General features: G+C 45.2%; 1 protein-coding gene across 2 annotated transcripts in view; it reads right to left on the reverse strand.

Moving 5' to 3' along the window:
* The window catches only part of ELMO1 (engulfment and cell motility 1), a 694,298-nt gene that overhangs the window by 179,544 nt on the left and 492,154 nt on the right, over window positions 1-22,600 (reverse strand). For both annotated transcript variants that reach the window (XM_045286360.1, XM_004708022.2), the window contains one exon: window positions 19,384-19,520. In XM_045286360.1, the coding sequence (XP_045142295.1) occupies window positions 19,384-19,520 (137 nt within the window). The remainder of the gene's footprint in view (window positions 1-19,383; window positions 19,521-22,600) is intronic.

The raw sequence follows: 22,600 nt of genomic DNA on the forward strand, positions 1-22,600 counted from the left end.
TGGTACATATAGGAACTGGAAACACAGGGAATCCAGGGCAGATGAACCCCTCAGGATCAGTGGTGCACAAAACCTCTTTAGAGTATTGAAGAGCAAAGATGTTCCTTTGAAGACTAAGGTGGGTCTGACCCAAATCATGGTATTCTCCATTGCATCATATGCATGTTAAAGTTTGACAGTGAATAAGGAAGGCAGTAGAAGATTCAATGCAATTGAATTGTGGTGTTGGAGGAAAATCTCAAAGGTGAAATGCACTGCTAAAAGGACGAACCGATTGGAAGAAGTAAGGCCAGAGTGCTCCTTAGAGGCAAGGATGGCAAGACTTCATCTTACATACTGTGGATATGTTTCCAGGAAAGACCAACCACTGGAGAAGGATATTAGGTAAAGTGGAGGGGCAGCAACGGAGAGCAAGGCCGGCCCCGTGGCTGCACCAATGGGCTTGGACAGAGGAAGAATTGTGAGGGTGGCACGGGACCAGGCAGCCTTTCCTTCTGTTGGGTAGTGTTGCTATGGGTTGGAGCTGACTAGGTGGCACCGAACAACAACAATAACAGGAGGTAGAGTGGACTGGGTCATAGGACACTTCTTGGTTTAATTCACTGAGGCGCCCATACGTTTTTTCCACAGTGACGTCACCGTTATGCACTTCTACCAGTAATACTCGAGCATACTATTTTTGTTTGTTCTCTTTAGAGTTTGAGAATTTTGTGCATACTGGTGAGAATTCTCATTGGAGAGAAAGGCACTGAGGATGCACAGACCCAAAGGATCCCCGATAGCATCTCAGATAAAGGAAGAAGCAAGCATTAGATTCCAAAACACAGAACAGTGTCTGCCTTAGATGACACAAGGGCCACAGACATCATCTAGGACAGAGGGCTCGAAGTTACAAGGATGAGTCTAACAGGCTTCCCACAAAAATCATAGAAATCTTTATTCAGCAAAAATATCCAAGTGTTGGGCTATCTTTTCTTATCATCTCCTCTACTAGCCCTATCCCCTTCTGAAGACAGTGTTTCTATCTCTCTTATTATTCCAGAAGGAGTTCTGCCCACTTAATGTAACCCCACATCTGGATGATCCTTTTGGCATCCTCACTGGGTATTCCTTTAACTTGTACTTTTGAGTTTGGGGAAGGGATAAAAGTCTGAAGGGGTAAGACCAGGGCTGGAGGCTGGATGCACCAAGGTTTCTCACCTAAGATTTCCTATCACATCACTAATACCTTCTAATCAAAAGCAACTGTACTGTTGTGAAGAAAAAACATCGGTGCCACAAATTTCCTGGTCTTTTTCTCACCACCGCGGTTTTCAACTTCCATAAAGTTTCTTCTTAATAATTCCTAGGATCCCTCTAGACCCTTAAAAACAGTCACCATAACTGAGTTCTCTGTCTTGACTTTAACTGGCCCAGCAGATTTCCTCAGAAGTCATGACTTTGATAGGCTTTTTCAAAGGCACTCTAACAAGTCTAAAAGGAAGGCTAATGATGTTGTCAGGTAGAAATTGGACTGCTAAAAGCAAGGCCGTACGTTCAAACCCACCAGCCTCTCCAAGGGAGAAAGTTGAGACTATCTGTTCCCATAAAGATTTGCAACCTAAGTTCACATCAACTTGATGGCAGTGGGTTTGGTTTTTGATTTGCAATGAGTCTAAGAAAAATGGATTACTGAGAGGAATTATCTGCAACCATCCAGTGATCACAAAACTATGTCTAAACCCCTTTTGTTTGGGATACCCTGTGCATGGATTCAACTATATGATGTACCCTCATACAGAGAAAAGTGGAGACAGAGCCGGGCTAGCATCCACATCTCCCACTACCTTGTTTGGAGTACTGTCCAATCTCCCTTGTACTTTTCCTCAGTACCCTGCTGGTGTAGCACTTACACATTGGGGTGCTACCCCATGAGGTCAGAAGTGTGAAACAACCAGTCATTCTTCTTGCTTTTAATTTTTTAAATCATTTTATGGGGGGCTCTTATTGTGTTTTCTTTAATGATTACGGAACAAGGGCACAGCAAGGACAGTGCACTAGCACACAAAAAGACAACATCACAACTCAACAGTCAATGCATAGGCACCTCTGCCAGATTCCACACACTGTACCACACTCATTAGTTTGAATCCATTTAAAACTGCAGTCAAATATGGCAGCTTCACCTGCTTTCATTGAGTGGTTTCACCATGAGCCTCCTGTCCACTTTCTTGGTCCCTCAGCCACAGGGAGGAAAGCCAAGGCGGAGGCTTCCTTTGTGCCAGCTTGCTCTCTGCTGCTTGCCAACTGTGTTCTAAAGCATATAAAAACTTGAACACTTAATGAATTCAAAGTTCTGGTACCCTGTGTCCAAAAATCACCAACACTGTCCCATTCACAATGCTATGTTTCTGGTACATGCATAAGCTAATTCAGATCTTTCTAAAAAACAATTCAAAAGGAACAGAACATCTCATATTCATCAGGATTTTTCTAGGACAACCTTTGGGATAAGACTTAGGAACAAGTATCCAGGATTACCCAGTGCCCTGACCACGATATGAACCAACTAAACATCTTGTTCTAATACACTTTAGGGCAGCAGAACCTTTATCATATATATGACTATATATGTCATCAGCATGTTAAATATATACATATACATGTATCATTTTATCATGATAAACTCATTTTAATAGCATCTCTTTTCATGTTTTGCTTGACGCACTCACAGTGACCAGGGAGCTAGCTTTGGGGGAGAATTCCACGCTCCTGTGACTCACGGAATGGGATCTGGCATTCTATGCCAGTGACATTTACTTCGGTGGCAGCTCAAGCGGCACAAAGCCATATGCTGTACACCTGAAAACCGGCCAAGCCACACACACATGGATAGGCATAACAGAAATGGGAAAGCGGGCACCAGAAGAGTTCTCTGGCGCTGACAGCTTCCAGCCCCCCAACAAGCAATCGCTGCAGCAAGAACCAAGCCTTCTTACTCGTGTCACGCTCTTGGAGGATGCAATCTCCGCCTCCCCCCCCCCCCCCCAATTTTAAGAGAACCAGGGAGCTATGGGTCAAAGGCAAAAGGTCATTTTTGTGAACTTCCGGATGTGCACATTTGCCATCTACTGTGCCTGCTACACGCACACACATTCCTTGAGTAAGTGCCTTCCAGGCCCCTCAGTGGAATCCGCGGTGGAAGCCATGTGAGTCCTTTGCATAGGGGACTCTCTTGACAGCGACCTTAGGGAAAGGAGAGGTGTTACTCTTGATGCTATTTTGCCCCAGGGGTCTGGGCATATGACTCGTGGGGAAACACGGTGTTCCTGAAACTGCCAGGGTAGGTGGATTAAGCAGACCCAAGATAGACCCGAGGAGCCCCCGTGGCCTGGTGGGCTATGCTCCCCGTGGGAGAAGGCTGATGCTGGGAAACCCACAGGGGCGGTCCGGCTCTGTCCTGCAGGGTTGCTATGAGCCAGAATCAGTGTGGGGGCTGCGGATTTAGGGTTAGGTTGAGACGAGTGATATCAGAAATGAGTGAAGGCGGAAAAAAATGAAACAGCTGGATAGTTTGAAACAAGGGCCTCCAAGGGTCTTGGAAAAGAGAAATGCAGTCCGTTTGGCAAGGACTCCATTTCCGTGAGCTTGATAGAAGGCTACCTACATGGGAAAGCAGTCCCTGCTGCCATTTTTATCCAGGCACTGATGGCAACATCACCAGCTCCCTCCCTGGATGGAAGGGGCTATGCATCCCAATAAGGCCCCTTGGCATTTGGGGTATGATAACTCTTTATTATTATGCCACCCAGCTATGTATGTGATGCTTATAGGGCTGTCATATTGGGTACTTTCCAAACCCTAGCCACCAGGATAGATGCTAAGGATGTAGCCAAGAGGCTCTGCTCTCAAGAATCCTATCAATCAACGAGACAACTGCAGATCATTGTGCTATAGGTCTAGGCTATGGATATTCTCTGAGGCAGGGCCAGGGGAGTCCCAAGGGGGCTGTTCAGTGAGCTGTTGTGGTGGCTGAAAGCTCAAGAACCATCCTAAGGATGACGTTGGCCAGCTAGAATAAGACGTGAGTTGAGTGCCTTCCTGAATGCCTTCCTCCACAGAGTCCCACTGAGCACCAACTACGACAATGTTATTTTCCATTTTACTCCAACTGCGGGGAAGATCCACAGAGAAAGCAGAAGGAGAGAGGAAGGAGGGGGAGAAGAAGAAACTGGTAGCAAAGCATTCTCATTACTCAAATTTAAACTGTTGCTGTGGTTGTCTTCAATAGTTTCAAGTTTCAACATCACTCCTGTTGTTTTTTTTATTTTAAGTGGCAAAATATATATAACAATACATTTGCCATCTCAAGCTTTTTATGTGCACAAGTCAGGGCTGTTTGTTACGTCCCTCGTGCTGTATAATCATTACCATCAAAGTCAAGGTTCCATGTTCAATATTCACCCCGCAACAACTGCCACCAAAGGGTGGGGAAACTTCTGTCAACTGTACTGTAAACTGTGATGGGTAGGGTTATTGCGCCAACCTGGCCAATAGGAACAGGTGGGATTAATCAGGTTGCAGTTTGATTGGAGGACAAAGAGATAAATGGCTCTGCAAGGCTCACCCCCCACCGCCTCTCTCTTCCTCTCCGGTGAGCAGAGAATGCTGGAATGTGCTGCTGCTTTTGCTAGTTCTCTGCCTCAACTTGTGAGCTACGCTACCTGGGGGCCAGGTCAACCCATGGATCCTGTTGCTAGAGCTTGAGGCCCCTTCAAGATCTGCTTCGCAAAGCTTCCGAGCTACTGACTGTTGGTGACTCACCCTGCTGCTTGCTGCCTGTGGGCAGACTCTGCTGCCTGCTTCCTTGACCTTGGACCTGGCAGCCCACGTGAAGGCCTTCCAGTTCACTAACTGTCCCATGGAAGCAAGTTGAACTGAACCCTCTATACTGCTGTGTGGACTAATTAACTATTATATTCCTTCTCACGGTATAAATCTATCTAGTCATCAGTGTCCTGGTTTCGTTTCTCTAGAGAACCCTGCCTAACACAGTGACTTTGGTCCTTTTACTTTCCTTTCAACTGGCATCCAGGCTTCTTCTCTGGTTACATTGGGCTGGTAGCTATGAGATCAGCAGTTCAAAACCACCAGTCACTCTATGGGACAAACACAGGACTTTCTACTTCCTTAAAGAGTTACCATCTCAGAAACCTACAGGGGTAGTTCTCTCCTGTCCTGTCCTGTCATATAGGGTTTGCTATGAGTCAGAATTGACTCAGTGGCAGTGTTGGGTTTTAGCTCTAGTACCTGCGGACCAAGCAGGCAGGTCCAGGTGGGAAGCAGAGGCCATTGTTTAGTTAGCTATTTGGTAAAATGAAAAGGTGGATAATCTCAATTCATTGGTGTTCAGGTATAATAAAAGCATGAGTTCTAAGAAATCGTGTAGAGCATGCAAGAAATGTAAGCTAGCAGTTGAAAGGTGTATGTTTAAATGATTGAAGACATGTGTTAAAACTATGAATGCATGGTTTTCTGCTGGCTATTTAGAAATCTTACGTGGCATTGTCTAACTTGTTGCAGAGTTTTAGCAAATGACTCCTGACCGCATTCTCTCATCCTACTTCATTCCAATATCTGGAAAGGACTAATTATGAGGCCACAATAACCAGTTACCGAGTTGATTCTGACTGGTGGTGACACCACGTGTGTCAGAGGTGAACTGTGTCCTATGCGACTTTCAACAACTGATCCTCAGGAAGTAGATCATCAGGCCTGTCTTCCAAGGTGCCTCTGGGTGAGCTCAAACCCCCAAACCTAGGGAGAACCTAGAAGCAGCGCTTGGACGCTCTGACTCTGCTGTAAAAGACATATTCTCTTCAGAGTATGTGCTCAACCTCCCAACTGACATCATTTGCTTTGCAATTAGAGCATAAATATTTTTCTTTTAGATCAATGAGCACTGGTAGTTCATGAGGGACTCCCACCTAATGGTGCCCTTCTTAGTTGTCCAATTCAGATGCCTCTCTGGCCTTTAATTTAAAATGCCCAACTCTCATTAAGGCTTACTTAAAATGTAGGTAATTTCCTTTTAATTGGGCATGTACTAATAGAACAGCATCAGGGCCATTATCAAATCCCTCCCACGATCTACAATGGACGGCGTAATTCAGGTCATAAGAATGAGCGAACAATTCCTACAGGGCTCCGAAGAGCAGTTAAACGGAATGGAAAGAAGTTCAGAAGTCACCGAGCCGAGTCACGCCAAGCAGTTAGAGTCGCCGTTGTTCTCACACTCGGGGCGGGTCTGAAATTGAACCAAGGAACTGACGAAGGAAACTCCAGGCGGAAGAGCAAGTCAGTGCCTCATGTCTCCTAATTGGCAAGTCAGGATGCAGCAAGTGTTACACAGGCAAAGATCTCCCTGCTCTCTAAAGGCTGCAGAAACGCAAGCTCTAGGTCACACCTTGAACATGAATATCCAGCCCACTGCCAGGTTTATCCCAAACTGTTCACAATAATCTTTTATGATAAATAGAACTGTTATAACTGTACCAGTTATAGAGTATGTTCTGAAAGCAAAACTTGTTAGCAGTGTTTTCAGGCAACTAAACATTAACTTTGAAACAGTTTAAAAAAAAAACCGTTTTGATACAATTATTTCTCATGGAAATTACACAAGGTCAAGCCTCCCTGCATTCACAATGATCCCCTGGGACAGGAGATGTGCACTAGGGTTATTGGAGACTGTAAATACTATCAGGAACCAGCTAACCTCGTCTTTCACCCATGAACTGGTTGGTGGGTTCGAAATTCTGCAATTCTTTCTGCACCTCTAGGGGCCGTCCCATACTTGTCCCTTCTATGGACACTGATTCAGGCTGCAGATGCAGAGGGGTGGTGTGGGGTGCACTGGGAAGACCCCAGGGTTTGTAAAGAGAGCCCCCAGCACATTTTATGGTTGTTAGGGATTAAAACATGATCCCCCACAAAAGATATATGGAAGTCCTGAGCATTGTCCCTGTCAACAGGGTGACCTTATGAGGGGAGGTAGGGTTTTTTCTTTGTGGATGTTATCAAGTGAGGAAGTAGAGTGGGTCCTAAGCCTAATTTCTTTTTAGTAGCATTTTATAAAACAGAAGGACAGACATGGAAATAGAGGACCCACATGGGGATTTGAAGATCTGTCTCAAGAGCCAAAGAATTCCAACAAACACCCTGCTCCACCAAAAGGGGGAGAGACTGGCAGAGAGCAGAGTCCTGGCAGGGCATTTAACGTGTGAGAAAACACATTTCTGGCTGTTCACTGTGATATTGTTGCATGGCAGTCCTCGGAATGGGAGGCACACACCAGGTCCATGTTTCTCATGCAAGTGAGTGGATCCTAGACATACAGACCTGGAAAAGGCAGCTCACAGATAAGGAGTTTGTGGTAGTTACATAATCTGGTGTCAATTGGAGAATTAAGAATGAAGGGGTGGAGTTTGGTCTGTCAATTGGGTCATAGCTAATGAGGCCTCTGTGTGGGCATGGCCTTCTCCTGAGAACGCTGGGAACTCTGGGATTTCCTCCTCAGAGGCGGGAAACAGTCTGTCTCTGACCTCACTCCCTTGGAGATGCTCTACTGACAAGACACATGGCACTATGCCCTGGGAGCTGGAGAAGGCACAGGGACCTACCCTGATGCAACCAGACTTCTGGAGCTGGAGAAGTCACGTGGAGATCCCTGCCAGCACTGAGATGCTTACACCACTGGAACCAAGGGCTTCACACCCACTGGCCTGTGATCTTCCTGCATTCAGCATCATTACATGTGTTGTGTGAGTCTGAAGAGGACTTTATAGATTGGTACCAGACATTGGGCTAGTATCAGACTTATGAACTCGGTCTGGACAGGGCTGGGATGCTTCCTCAATATTCAACTGTTCTTCGATGAAAAATACAACTTTCCTCTAGTTCCTAAATGTTTCCTCCCCGCTCCCACTATCATGACACGAATTCTACCTTGCAAGTCTGACTACACCAGAGGATGTACACTGGTACAGATAGGAACTGGAAATACAGGGAATCCAGGGCGGATGATTCCTTCAGGACCAGTGGTGTGAGTGGCGATACTGGGAAGGTAGAGGGAGAGTGGGTTGGAAAGAGGGAACTGATTACAAGGAACTATGTGTGACCTCCTCCCTGGGGGACGGACAACCGAAAAGTGGGTGAAGGGAGATGTTGGACAGGGCAAGATATGACAAAATAATCATGTATAAATTATCAAGGACTCATGAGGGAGGGGAAAAATGAGGGCCTAATGCCGGGGGCTTAAGTGGAGAGGAAAGGTTTTGAGAATGATGAGGGCAATCAATGTACAAATGCGATTTACACAATTGATGTATATATGGATTGTGATAAGAGCTGTATGAGCCCCTAATAAAATGATTTTTTTAAAAAATCCAACTGTTCTTGTAAATAAACCTCTTTCGCATACACATGTGTGTCTATGGATTTGTTTCTCTGGTCTACCCAGACTAACACAGAGTTCGATAAAGTGACTCTTGTTCTTCTCGTTCAATACAAATTTTATTTGTGAGGTAGATGAAGGCTTACATAGGAGACCACCAATCTTACACCCGATGTGTCTGCATTCTGCTCCACTGGCTTCGCTGCAACCCCCGCCATGCACCATCGCCCTTCGCAGCCACCTCCTCCCAGTGTGGCCTGCCTCTATCCGTCCTCCTTTACGAGCCCTTCTGAACTTCGGGTGACTGCTGCTCCCTTCATCCCAAATAGTCAATTGTTCTAAGGTGTGCTCACACCTCAACAAGTTATCTTTCCCTATAGAGACCTATTTATTGTTTGGCTAAAAAACTGAGTCACAGAGGTGAGTTCAGTTCCAGGCCTGAAGTGTCTAGACCATAACTTCAGGGTCACCAACAAACAGCAAGCCTGGTCTCTTTCATCATTTTCAATTTGGCTCCACATTTTTTTCACCCACACTGCTGAAGACCTTTTAATACAACCACTTTCAGAGGAAGTGGTAGCAGTAGCCGGGTATCATCTAGTTCTTCTGGTTTCAGGGTCTTGGAGACCGAGGTTCCCATAATCCATCAGTCCCATTGGACTAATTGTTTCTATGTGACTTTGATTTTCATTATTCTTTCCTGGAGATGGAGAGAAGTCCATAGTTGCACCTTAAATGGCTGTGCATGAGCTTTTAAGACCCTAAGCTAAAGCTAATCTCTTGGGTCAAAGAGAGACCATCACCTCCCTTTCCTGAACAGGTGCCATGAGCATTGCCTTGGCTAAGTGTCTTCCCTTTCTGAGGCATTCCGGCTCTGAATGGCTCTCTCGAGTCCTGAGCCACCTTATAGTTCTACATCAGCAAGAGCTGAGTGCTTACTCCAACCAGCACCAAGCAGTTTATGGACTTGACACCACACAGGATTCAGAGCCACGCTCCTAGTGGGTATCGTTAATGTTGCCTGAGTCTCCCAGTGCCGCTGTAACAAAAATACTGCACCTGGGTGACTTTAAATAAGAGAGATTTATTTTCTCTCCGTCTAGAAGACCAGAAGTCTGAATCCAAGGTACCTTATGCTCTTTCTCTTGGCTTTGGGAGAAATCCCTTTTGTGGCCTAGTTGACCCTCGGCAATCTTCACACGACAGCCATCTCTACCTGCTCTCCCCTAAGTTTGTGCTTGTTCTGGTGTCTAACCTACTATTTTCATCACTCAGAAACTATTAGGTTTAGGACACACAGATGCTCATTAATACAACAAAGACACCCTATTCTGAAATGGGATTGCATCCACAGGTATAGGAGTTAGGACTCCAACACATATTTTGGATGCCATAATCCCATTCTACAGGTGGATGAGAAATATGAACAGGTCACCACTCAGCCCAGACCCCCACATCACCTGCAGCATGTTTTGGACAGGCTGGAAAGCAGTGCCCCCCCCCCCCCACAACCAGGCACTGACACCAAGGGACCATCCTCACTTTGGACTTTGTCACCAGCATGGTTAGAGGTACAAGAACACCTTAATCTACAGGTATTTGAACAAAGTGACTTTGGGAAATGCAGACAGCCCAATGTACTGCACACCCAAGTGTAAATTACTGCCAGTTTAGATTTTGTCTGCTGAGACGAACAGCTGACGTCTCCTTTTCTCCATGGTAATTTACAAAGCACACCTTTTAGAGCTCAACCCTCACAGTGACTTTGAGAATGACTACTAGTATTATTGCCCCTGCCAATTTCCAGATGGAAAAATGGCTTGGCGAGTTAAAGAACCTGCTCAAAGTCACACAACTGGTGCGTGGCCAAGCGGGACTGACACCAGCCTCTCCTGCTGGCTCTCTGCCTCGGTTCTCTTTTCCACCACACATGCTCAATGGGGAGCACCGTACTGGTTCTTGAGGGGGCAGGACAAAAACATTACTCTTCCGACAGTATGCCTGGGGTATTCAAATCATGGTGCGGGATAAACAGAGGAGACGACATGTGAAAGCCAGGTAATAATGAAAAGCAGTTTGGAAAAGACTGCTCTAAAATACACTGCAGTGGTTGGACTAGTGTACTTTGTGGTTGTTATCGATTTCTCTTAAGAAAGTCTGCACACTAGGGTATATTTCTGTAATTATCTTTGGAAAACATTCGTTAACAAAGTCATTAGCTCTTGGTCTTCACTGCTGCCATACCTTGACCACTGTCTGACAAAAGTGTTGTATCCCATGATAAAGGGGAATGCACTAAAGTTCATAGCTGAAAAGTAAGCACACCCCAATGCTTTCTCTTCCTCTCTCTCCGACACATATGTATGCATCACACACACACACACACACACACACACACACACACACACACACACACACGGCATGAGTGTGCAGGCACTTGAAACCACTACCCAATGGGAACTACAGAGGGAACAATGGCATGTCTTCCTGTAATGCATTTGTTTCCAGGGGACATTTGATTTCCTGTGACCAGCAACCAAGGTGAAACATGAGAAGCCTTTCAAATCAGTGTTTGCTATTAGTCTGGACAGCTGGGAAATGGATAACCTCATTGTACAACAATAGGGCCTTAAAAGATCTCTCCTCTACTTAAATATTCATACTTCAATTAAAAGGTACACCTACTTTATTAGCCACACCAGGCCCAGTTCAGATCAATACAAGCAGCGTGAGATGGGATTCTAATGAAGAGAAACAACGCTGAGTCCTCCCCAGCTTCCTCTGGGCACCACCACACAAAGCTGCCTTTCAAAACTTGCTCCCAGCTATTTTACAGTCACCTGCCTCATGCAGATGAGGGGGCTCATGTTTATTCATGAGGAGAGTCACAGACCACCTTTCATTCCCTGAGCCAGCTCAGTTCCCCAACAGAGCGCCATCTGCAGCACTGATAGGTTGAGCTGATGCAGTGGGGAGGGGGGGCGGGGGGGTACGGGCTCCCCCAGCCTCCCAAAAGTCAGTAAGCTGAGAAGCAGAATTTACTATTTTATTTCTTGGGGTTGCCACCTTGAGGCTTTGAACAACCCCTTTTGATTCGCCACCATAACCCACTGGATGTGACTCATGCACGGTTACTTTCTGTGGATAATCTTTCCAAGCAACTCTTTCTCTGTCCTGCCCTCCCGCTCGTCCTAATTAAGATTTTTCTCCCTCTGACTTGGATATGGCGCACAGCCTAGCTTGAGGCAGCTGCAGCTTTGTTCAGTGGGCCTGGGTACTACACACACACATACACACACACTCCCTAATCGCTGCAGAGTCAGTTCCAACTCACAGCAAGCCCATGCGCTACACAGTAGACTGGTGCTCCACAGGGTTTTCTGAGCTGCTATCTGTACAGAAGCAGACAATTAGGCCTTTCTTCCACAGGGCCACTGGGTGGGTTCGAACCACCGACCTCTGGGTTAGTTGTTGGAAGCAAACACTTTGCACCACCCAGGAGCATTCCCTGTGCAATGACGAAGACTATTTTCAAGCCTCATTCTAGGCCTGCAGCCCAGAGAGTCTAACCTCTGGCATATGGACTTTGCTTACAGTGCTACCGGGTATCATCTTAAAACAGTACATTTACTTCCCAGTGACGAGATTTTTCCAATCATTAGTTTCTTCCACTGTGGCAAATGGAAAGCACGGCAAAGTCAATATCATCTTGGGTTTTAATGTCACTTTGATAGAGTCTAAATAACACCAAAGCAATGAGAATATATATATTAACCATCTCTGAAGGGGCACAGGCAAGGTGACTGACTGCTCTGTGGGCTGGAGAGATCTTATTTCTCTCCAGTGATTAAGTTTGAGAGAACTGTGGGGTCTCCTGCGACTCTGAACGCTGCTCTAGGTGGTAAGGCATGCAGGGCACTGAGGTCTAGAATAAAATTGTTTGGAATTGATGCCATTTTCAGGTGAAAGCTTAGGATTGCTATTACTAAATGGGTTGTTAATTCAGTTCAGAACAGAATTTGGGGTTTACAAGCAACTTTGAAGGAGCTCTGGTGGTACAGAGGAGTACTTGTGGATCTGCTAACTGTTAAGGCCCACGATTCAAACTCACCAGCTGCTCCCATGAAGAAAGATGCTTCCATAATGATTTCAGTCTCTGAAGCCCTAAGGAACAGATCTTCTCTGTCCTACAGAGTTAAACAGCGAGTACAATGGGGGGGTAGTGGACAGACAGCTTTGTGGGGTTTTTTGTTTTGTTTTATAACATAATGACCAAAACCTTTCTTCTGAGGAAAAGAACAATTTATATCTTTTTCATAGACAGGATCTAGTTTATGATGTCTTAAATAATTGTTTTACCTCTGTATACCACATTGTACTTTTGCAAAGTATTTTAACACTGACTGCTTCAACTTCATATGCTATCAGTATAAGGTAAGGTAACTGGGAGTCTAGTATCTCTTTCTTTGTTTTAAGTTTCATGGTTGGAGAATTAGGATGAAAACCTAGGCTTTCCAATTTATACAGTAATAGAGAATAAAATTCCATTCATTTATACAATTTGCACTAATTTCTGATGTGTCATTTAGGTTAATGAATACCCGTTCTATTGACATGATCCACCACTCTCTCTCTTACTGCCATCCAGTCAATGTGAACTCATAGTGATTCTATCGGGCAGGATAGAACTGCCTCTGTGGGTTTCTGAGAGTGTAGCTCTTTACAGGAGTAGAAAGCCTCATCTCTCTCCTGTAACTCACCACGAGTGATTAATAAATGTATCTACTAACAAAATTTATTTCAGCTGTGGCTGTATATTTTTACAAAATATAAAATACCAACGCCTGGGCTCCACCCATAAGTTTCTGATTTAATTGGACTGAGGTGCAATTGAGCACTGGGATCTGAGAATTTCAAAAGCTCCCCAAGTAACTCTCAATGTGTAGCCCAGGTTGCAAAACTGTGCTACACACAAGCAGACCTTTCGATGTTTTTATTCTTGTTTTTGTTTTTTCAAGTGAAACCGTCAGGCACGCAAGCTTTAATGAGATCCCTGCACCTGAAATATCCAAATCACTTGTGTCCTCTTTCCTACCTGCTCAGAAAAGGGCTTCAATGAAATGATGATGAGACCACTGGCATGCTGAGGTATCCAGCTGCAGTTTAGCTCCTCTGTAATGCCCATAAAAATGAATAATGCATGCTCTAAAATATTGGTAATAAAAGGCAAAAACATAGAATATAAGCTCAACAGCCTGAATCAATGGATTATTCTGCCGAGAGTTATATTGAGGAACTGAAGGAAAGTACTTCTCAACGCATAAATATTTTAATCGCTCACTAATTCTGCGTCTCTTATATAAATAAGAAACATCTCATCTACTGCTTCTCAAGTCTGGAGGAGCAGGAAGACAGTTGCTCTTACAAACACTGATCTGCAAGAGTGGCATTACCTACACTGTCGCCGGTAGTCACCAACACGTTGTCTCTGACTCACAATGATTTTATGAAGTCTAATAGCTGGAAACACTGTCTACTCCCATGGCATCCACAGGAGCACTGGAATGCTTCAGTCCATTGCCGAGGCTATTATGTACTGCCTTTCAGGCTACTTGGAAGCTCATTTTCCAACATGACATCAGACCGTATTCTGCTGTGAGTCTTTTCATTAGCTAATGGTTAAGTGCTTGGTGACTAACTGAAAGATCGGTGGTTCCAACCCACCCCGTGATGCCACGAGAGAAAGATGGGGTAGTTTGCTTCTGTAAAGATTACGTAGAGCCCCCAATGTGGGCAGTTCCATTCTGTTACATGGCATGACAGGGGGCCACATTCAACTCATTTGCACCTAATGATAGAACGACACATTTTGGAAGCAAACCCTTAGGCATTTCTTCCCTCCTCTCTCTTAGCTTGGACGTTTCCTTGAAACCTGCCAACCAAAGTTGACCCTGCCACTATTTGGAACACCAGTGGCAATGTTTCCATCATCACCGTAGCTTGAGAGCCCTCACAATAGGACCAAGTGACCGGTGGGTCGTGGAGCACTAGAAACATCTATTGGGGTGCCCTACACAAGACAGGCTGAAAAAGCTCTTCCTGCTGTTCTTAGAATCTAGGTCAGATTATTAGATGAATCAAAAACTCAAATTGAGGGACCCCGCTTTTCCACGGATGTCATAAAGAAGGCAGGTACCTTTCCAGAAACTCACGTCACAAGGCTAACAACCATCTCTGCCTTTCATGCTTCCACTCAAAGAGGCCTGGGCCTGAGACGGTGACCAAGGGAGTTTGGGCAGTTGTTCAGAAGAAAGTATGTCTCATCCTTGAAGAGACTTCTGAATGTAAATTTGGACCATCTTAAAAACTCAAGAGGCAAACTCACTGCCACCGGGTCAGTTCGGACTCCGAGTGACTCTCTCGATGGGCAGATTAGAAACATCCCTGTTGGTCTCCACTGCTAGCAGTGGTTATGAGAACATAAAGCCTCCTCTTTCTCCTGAAGAATGATTGGTGGGCTCAAATCACTGACCATGTGGTTAGCGGTTCAACTTGACCACTCACTGCACCAACAGAGCTCCCGGACAATTTTAGAGGATTAAAAAAATTCAATCTACCTTCATTTGTTTCTAAATTTAATCTCCTCAATTACAAAGCAAATAAAAAGAAGCTAGGCAGATGGACTTCAAGGTCATCTTTATCCCCTTCTCTGCTGTATTAACAGGTAAAGTAAAGCAGTGGTTAAAAGGCAACAAAAAATCAAAATCAAAACCCAAGCCAGAAACTGAAACCGAACAAGAGGCTTCCCAACAATTTCTCCAGTTTTAAAGACTAGTGGGGAGAGAACAGGGACACCGAGAAAATGACACATCGTTGTATCTTTATACAAATAACCACCAGGAGGACTTTTTGACTGGCGTCATGAAAAGCCACAAGATGAAACAAAATAAAAGCTCACCTATCTATGCTCCATTAATTTAAGTTGATTTCTAAGGTGACCAGATTTACAGTGGGACACCATTGACCAGGTGGGGGGGAGCGGGGGGGGGGGTGTCGTGATTAAAAATTTGGTCTATATGGACCAAATAGACTGTTCCCTAGCTTGTCATGCATTCTTTCCAAAAATAGGGCCTTTTTTAAAACGCAAAAAATCGGGACTGTCCCGCCAAAAGCAGGACGTCTGGTCACCTTAACCTACACACCTAAAATCGAGTCTACATTGTGGTAGGCAGTATGATGCTCCCGCCTGCTCCCTAACCTCGCTTACCCAACACGTACAACAATCTCTGGGACATGTGGGCATGCCACTTTACATGGCAACACGAGATCTGTGTTGGGATGGGATCGAGGTGGCTAATCAGACGGCCTTAACATCGGGAGACTATCCGGAATTACACAGGTGTGCCCAATGTCATGAAGAGGGTCCTGAAACCGTGGAAGATGGAGGTGGAAGAGGAGGTTAGAGGGATAGGATGTGATGTGAGAGGGGCTGAACCTGAAGCTTCTGGCTTTGAAGATGGCACACAGGGATCCTGGAGCCAAGGAATGTGTCTAGCCTACAGAGCTAAAAAAATTAATTAAGTAAAAGAACAATGAAATGGATTCCCCACTAAATCCACCTACATTTACTGCCAGTGGGCCAATTCCAAATCACAGCAAGCCTGTACGGCAGCGTTTCCCAAAGTGGGCAATACTGCTCCCTGGGGGAGGGGTTACTGAACGATCCAAGGGGCCACACAAGCAGATGCCTACATCTTATCTGGTATTACAGATTATAGTACTAACGTTCTTCTTTGCCAAGGGTGTGCTGAGGAGGAGTATTTTTCGTTTTTTTCCATGAAAAGGGAGTGGTAGGTCAAATATGCTATGGGATCTAGCAGAACGGCCCCTTTGGGTTTCTGAGGCTATAAATCTTTTCAGCAGAAGAAAGCCTCTTCTTTCTCTCATGAAGCGGCTGCTGTTTTCAAACTGCTGACTTCGGTGTTCTCAACCCACCAACACTCCCTGGGCTCTGGATTCCCTCATGGAGCCTGAGAAAGGAGCACAGCCCCGCTGTAGCCTATGCATGTCTGGATTACACAACTGTCAAATAATACCACTGTATGGCTTACAGTTTGTGGGAATTTGTCACAGCAGCCGTGGAAAACTAATACGGACTTGATCAAAACAGATGTGTAACTGATAAGACTGATTGGCTACAAAAGCAAGGTGCATTTTATACATATATAATATTATATACATAAGTAAGGCATATTGCATTACTAATAAAAGCAATCATAGAAACATACTTTTCCTGACTTATTAAGGCTCCTTCTCATTTTCACTCCCTATACCACCCTCTGATACCAGCTCTTAACCCACTGGTGTCTGTATTTGGGGTGGAACAGGAGCCCTTTCAGAAACAATTGATGGGACTCCTCCAGTTGTTGTTGGCCCTCTCTCTCGGGGATGACCTGCAGCTGAATTGCAAAGTCGCTCTTAATTAATTCAAGGACACTTAGGCGGCTGTGGCTACCATCACAGGGGCATGAATGGGCTTCTTCGCCCCAACCCTGAAACCATGCCTCTCCTTAGGCAGAGCTTCTCAGACACTGGTCATCTGGATTGCAGCTTCCAGATCGGGACTCTCCAGGAAAGAGAGTCCCTGGAGCCTTTTAGAGAGAATTACTGCTGTCAGTTGCTGTAAAGCCAATTCCAAGTCACAGTGAGCCCAAGTGCTATGGGGTAGAACCGCTCCGTAGGGTGTCAAGGCTGTGAACTTTCAGAAGCACATCATCAGACCCTCTTGTGAGGCGCTTCTGGGAGGGTTCAATCCACCCATCTTTCAGTTAGTTGTTGAGTGCTGAACCCCTTGCCATCGATCAGTTCTGATTTATAGAGAACCTGTACCGGTCTTCCCAGGCTGTAAATCTTTTGGGGAGTAGAAAGCTCCATCTTTCTCCTGCAGAGGAGCAGGTGGGTTTGAACTGTCGATACTGCAGTTGGCAGTCCACCACTTTCCTGACAGAACAAGATCACGATCTGAGAGACAGGATGGCACCTGTCTACTCTGACTACTGTAATGATGGGGATGTTCAGGCTAGAACTTGTGGAGGCTTGAGCAAGAGTCACCTTTCCTTCTCCTAGTTTGCTTTCTTTGTAACTCATTTTGGTTCAAGACGATCCCAAACAGATTGGAGTGGGAACAAAGAACAGGATGTAAATTCAGAGAAAAGGTGAAGAGGAAACTAAGGATCTCAAACACAGATGGAATTCAGGTATCATGTGGCGTACCAAGCCTACGTCTGTGAAGATCTCAAAAGATGACTAAGAGACTCTCCTTGAACCTTACACTGTGTCATCTGTTGAGGGATTTGGGGGCATGGTCATGGCCCGAACTTTAATGTCCTAAAAAATTATAGGCATTAAGGTTTAAAATATATCTATCCTACTGAGAATCTTATGAATGAAAACGGTTTGATCCATAGCTGATTACCAGGGCTGGACAGCATTTCATTCCATGGAGCACAGGGTTGCTAAGAATCAGGACTCACGTGATGGAAGAACAATCGACAATCAACAAGTAGTATCAACACACATCTTCATTTCCATACAGATCTGCCTTTGTTATAACTATAAAAGTTTTATAATCTCTATGATACCTGGAGCTTGCTTTAAGTTGGTCAATATCATCATCTCCATTCAACACTCACCCACAAATAGAAATATGAAATTCACATTATGGCAATGAATTACAATATTAAGAAAAAACCAAAAGGCACCTCAGAAGGATCTAATGGTTACTGTAAATTAAATGATTATCTATTCAGTTCCCTGAGCGCTAGCTTGCATTTTAATAATGATGCTTTTGACACAACAAAGAGGTTAAGTCAACACATCCATAAACCACAAAGAACCCAAACAACCTAGACAGCAGTCTCTGGGGCCATTCTCCCTTTGTAAGTCACTGGAGGCCAGGGCCTTTCCCAGGTCAACTGGCAAGAACAAGACAGCCTAAACTATGTGGTACAGGTTTTGTGTTAACTAAGCTGAGCCAGTATTCTCAATGGCTTGGCACTTAAGGCCTAGTAATTTCCCATGATGTAATCTAACCCAATTGAATACATTCCATAATGGGGTCTGCTTTGGGCAGTCAATCCAAGTGTTAAGATGATTAAGGCGGAATATAACCTAATGTAAGCTCATAGCCCTGAGAGAATTGAAAGGAATTTTCCTTGGAGGTGTGGTTTACTTCCAATCTCAGTGGACTCTGTGGTTGGGTCTGGAATCTGCATCTCACTCATAGACCTTAGTCTTTGGACTTGAGCCAACTGCCTGGCATACTGCTTGTCAACCACAGAGCCATCGGCAACCTTTCATCTGACCTGCCCATCTTGAATTCATTCGCCTCTTCAGTCACAAGCTTGACCTGCTAACCTTGGACTTATCCATCTATAGCCACCAGCCTGTGGTCTTTCTGCCAATCTTGGTTGTCAGTAACCCGAGCCATCTGAGTCAGGTGAAACCTCCAGCTTGACATCTGACCCACAGGCCTGGGACCTGCCTGGACTTGGACTTGCCTACTTCTACCACTGTGCAAACCATTTTCTTAATGTACATTTCTCTAGACATCTTCATATATGTCACTAGTTTTACTTCTCTAGAGAACCCAGCCTAAAACATAAACGAATGCCATTTACAAAATAAATTCTCCCAGATAATGCTTCTGTAGAAAGGATCTCTGCTAATAGGCCCAGCTTGGTCAACCAAAAGAATCAAAGCTGCTCCTAACCCAACTTTCCCCAGAGAGATGAGACTATCATCAAGACCCAGCACCAACTCTACGTAAATATGATTCTTTTCCTCCATTCTCAAAACACCTTCAAGGTCCTAGTCTCCCACGTACAACTTCAGGATCATTCAACACCTAGAGGATGGCCACCTTTGGTGACACTACCTCAGATCTGTCTTACCTTGTTGAAGTCTTCCGAAGTGGCTCTCATTTCTTTCCAGGTCTTGTTCAGGAGCTGGATGCAGATGCAAAAAAACTCCTCAAAGGATCGGTCATGGGTGAAGAACATCGGATGGAAGTCATTGCAGGTCTCGCTGGCTGGATGGAAAAGAGGAGAAATAAAAGTGGGCATTTTAAAACAACGGAGTGAGTAGATACAGTCAAATAGTGATTCCCCCAAGAGAGAGAATAGTCATCTTGGTTCAGGTGATTGGAGGAATGACCTTTTGAAAATGCAATCAAAGAATAACCTCTGATTGGAGGAATGACCTTTGAAAATGCAACTTCAAAGTTTAAGTCAAATGTAAACCTTAGACACACATTTTTGACTGAAGAAACTCAGTGCCTAACCAACCAACCCCAAGCCATGATCCTTAGTCCTGTCTTTGTTCCACGCTCCCCAGAGGTGAATAGAAGTCCCGCTTTCAGGACATTGTAAGAGCCAGTCCAACAGCACTCTCCAGTGCCGGTCTTCTGCTCCCTTCATTTCCGCTTCCGGTACAGCCCAGCGATGGCAGAAGACAGGCTTTTGCTAGCACACAACAATTGTAGCTTTGCAAATAGCAGCCTTGATCATTTCTCTAGAGTACTCTCGACTTTCCTGTAGCAAGAGCTGGTGACAACCGAGTCCATTAAGCTTCTCATCCCACACTAACTGTTTCTACTACATTCCCAGGCAAAGATGGCAGAAGGTCAAGACAACCCAAATAGCTGTAAAGGATGCAACTGCTCCAGTCGTGACAAACCACAACGCCACGCTTGAGACATCACCGCAGCCCTCCTTGGGTCAGATCCAGGGTGCCAGGCATAGCAACGGTTTCAGAATCCCCAACCAGCACCCGGGCCAGCTCACCCGGGCCAGCTCTCAATTCCAGTGTCTATCCTGTTTACATCCATGACATCGCATGCAGGGCACCTGCTATTTACAATGCCCCTGGGCAGTTCCCAGGGCTGTGATGGTTCACGTTTTATGGATGAGAATAGGAGCCCAAGGAACCATGCATTGTTGACTCTCAAAAACCAGTGCTCTAAATCCTTTTTAAAACAAATAAACCAGCAGTTGTGGATAGAATACTTCTGATTAACCAGTTATACTCCAAGGCTAGGAGAGGAGGAAGGTTTAGGGTGAAATGGAGTTCAGGAACCTTTCTCTACTTAGGGGGAGTCCTGGGGCCAGCCATCTATGAGGGATGGCCACCTATCACTCTTAGGGTTCATCCTCTGGTGGAGTCGGCAAGGAGAACCTAATCACACCTAAGAGAGACAGGCTTTGATAAGGCAGGGCCACAAGCAAATGCAAATCAAATGCTCAACCTTGATGAACAGAGTGAATTCCAGACTCCTGCATAATTTAAAACATCCAAGTGGTATATACTTATATAGCTCACCCTTGTGAGTGGTACAACTTGATGTCAAGATACAGAAATGCTAGCTTCTTCTAGGCAGTGCAAGGGCCCAAGTTAGCATCAATGCACAGCAGCATGTAACGTGGAAATGGGGCAGGATGGTGGTCAGAAGACACAGGTTCAAGTGCAGCCCCTGCCAATTATAGCAAGCCACTTTACCTTTTTCATGCAGCTTTTGCTACTCTTCACTATAAAATGACAAAGTTGGCTCCTCTGCCTTCTCCATGGTTTTCAGAGATGATCAAATGGCATTATTTCTGGGGAAGTGCTTCGGAAATGATCAGAGTGCAAATACAGAGAGGAGGTGCCAATGAGGATGGTGTTGTGCCAGTTTATTGCTTCCAAGAACATACCTTGCTCTTTAATTTTACCCCGATCCCCAGCCATGCCTATTCATATCAGCCAGAAACATATCAGCCACCTCACCTCCAAGTCTATGCTCCTGGGGGAGAGATGGCAAACCTGAAGCTCTGACGTGAAATCACAGCTCTTTGGGGCACTTGAGGCATCTACACACAAGGAATGTGCTCTTTGGTGCCTGTGCACCGAGCTGTCCATCTCCCTTCCATAAACACCAAAACCAATCAAAGAAGTACCTTAAAATACTATGGCCACCCGAGAACTCATTATTAATGACATTCTCCCAGTATCATTTCCTGGCTAATGTGATTACATGTACTATCTCCCCAGCCTCTGCCCCATTAAAGTTTGTATGGGAATGCTGGGGCTGAGACAGCCAGATAAAGCTGAAAGTCCCCAGCCTCACTGTAGGATGAAGAGGAGAGAAAGAATACAGGAAAGCAGGGAGTGTTTATTGAGTACTTAGCCTGTACCAAGTGCACTGCAGAGATCAGCGCTGTGCACAGGAGTCCACAGTTAACAGACTCGGCTGCCAACGGAAAGGTTGGGGGTTAGAGTCCACCCGGAGGGGCCTCAGAGGAAAGGACTGGCAATCTACTTCTAAAATATCAGCTATTGTAAACTCCACGGAGCACAGTTCAAATCTGACTACACAGGGTTGCACATGAGTAGGAATCTAGTCAAAAGGCAACTGGCTTTGTAAGCAGGGGTTATGGTTATCCTCCTTTTAGATACGAGGAAGGCAAAAGTTGGAGGAAGTAAACCGTAAGTTACCCCAAATGACCATTTGGGGGTCCACAGCCAACTTCCTACCTTAGCCGATAGCAAAAATGAGAGCATTTCCTTCTTACTCCTGTTTTTGTCTGCTTGTTTGGGGGGTGGGGCGGTGGGTTGGTCATTTCTTGACCTAGTTCTCCTGTACGCAATAGAAACTGTGAAGGGGACTGCCAGCCCAAGAGGTCCACAGTAGTGAAGAGCCAGCATCTGTAATTGACAACACCTGTCCACACGGCAGAGGCACCAACAACAGCTGCCACCAACCAACCACGTGGGCCTGCCACTGACTATTTTACTCCCACTGCTACCAAGTAGTACAACAAGCACAGAGGCAGATGCCATTAATTTCTTTCTTGGATAACTAATACAAGATTTAGAAAGGTTAGGCGAAAGGTTATCCCAAAGTCACATGGCTTGTAACTGTAGATGTGGGATTTGAACTCTGGTCACGTGGCTCCAAAGCCCGTTTTCTATGACATTAGATTTCCTCATTGCATCATCCAGTTATCCCTGCCTCCACTGCCCTGCCCGAACCCCAAATAATTGTTTCATCCCCGTAGAAGGTATAGATGAAGTACATTCTTATGAACAGAAAAACTTCAATGCTTAATGGTGACGACTGTTAAGTCAGCTCCA

Source organism: Echinops telfairi, unplaced genomic scaffold (genome assembly GCF_000313985.2).
Source record: "Echinops telfairi isolate 266 unplaced genomic scaffold, ASM31398v2 ScPeMD7_7;HRSCAF=31, whole genome shotgun sequence".
Classification (NCBI taxonomy): Eukaryota; Metazoa; Chordata; class Mammalia; order Afrosoricida; family Tenrecidae; genus Echinops; species Echinops telfairi.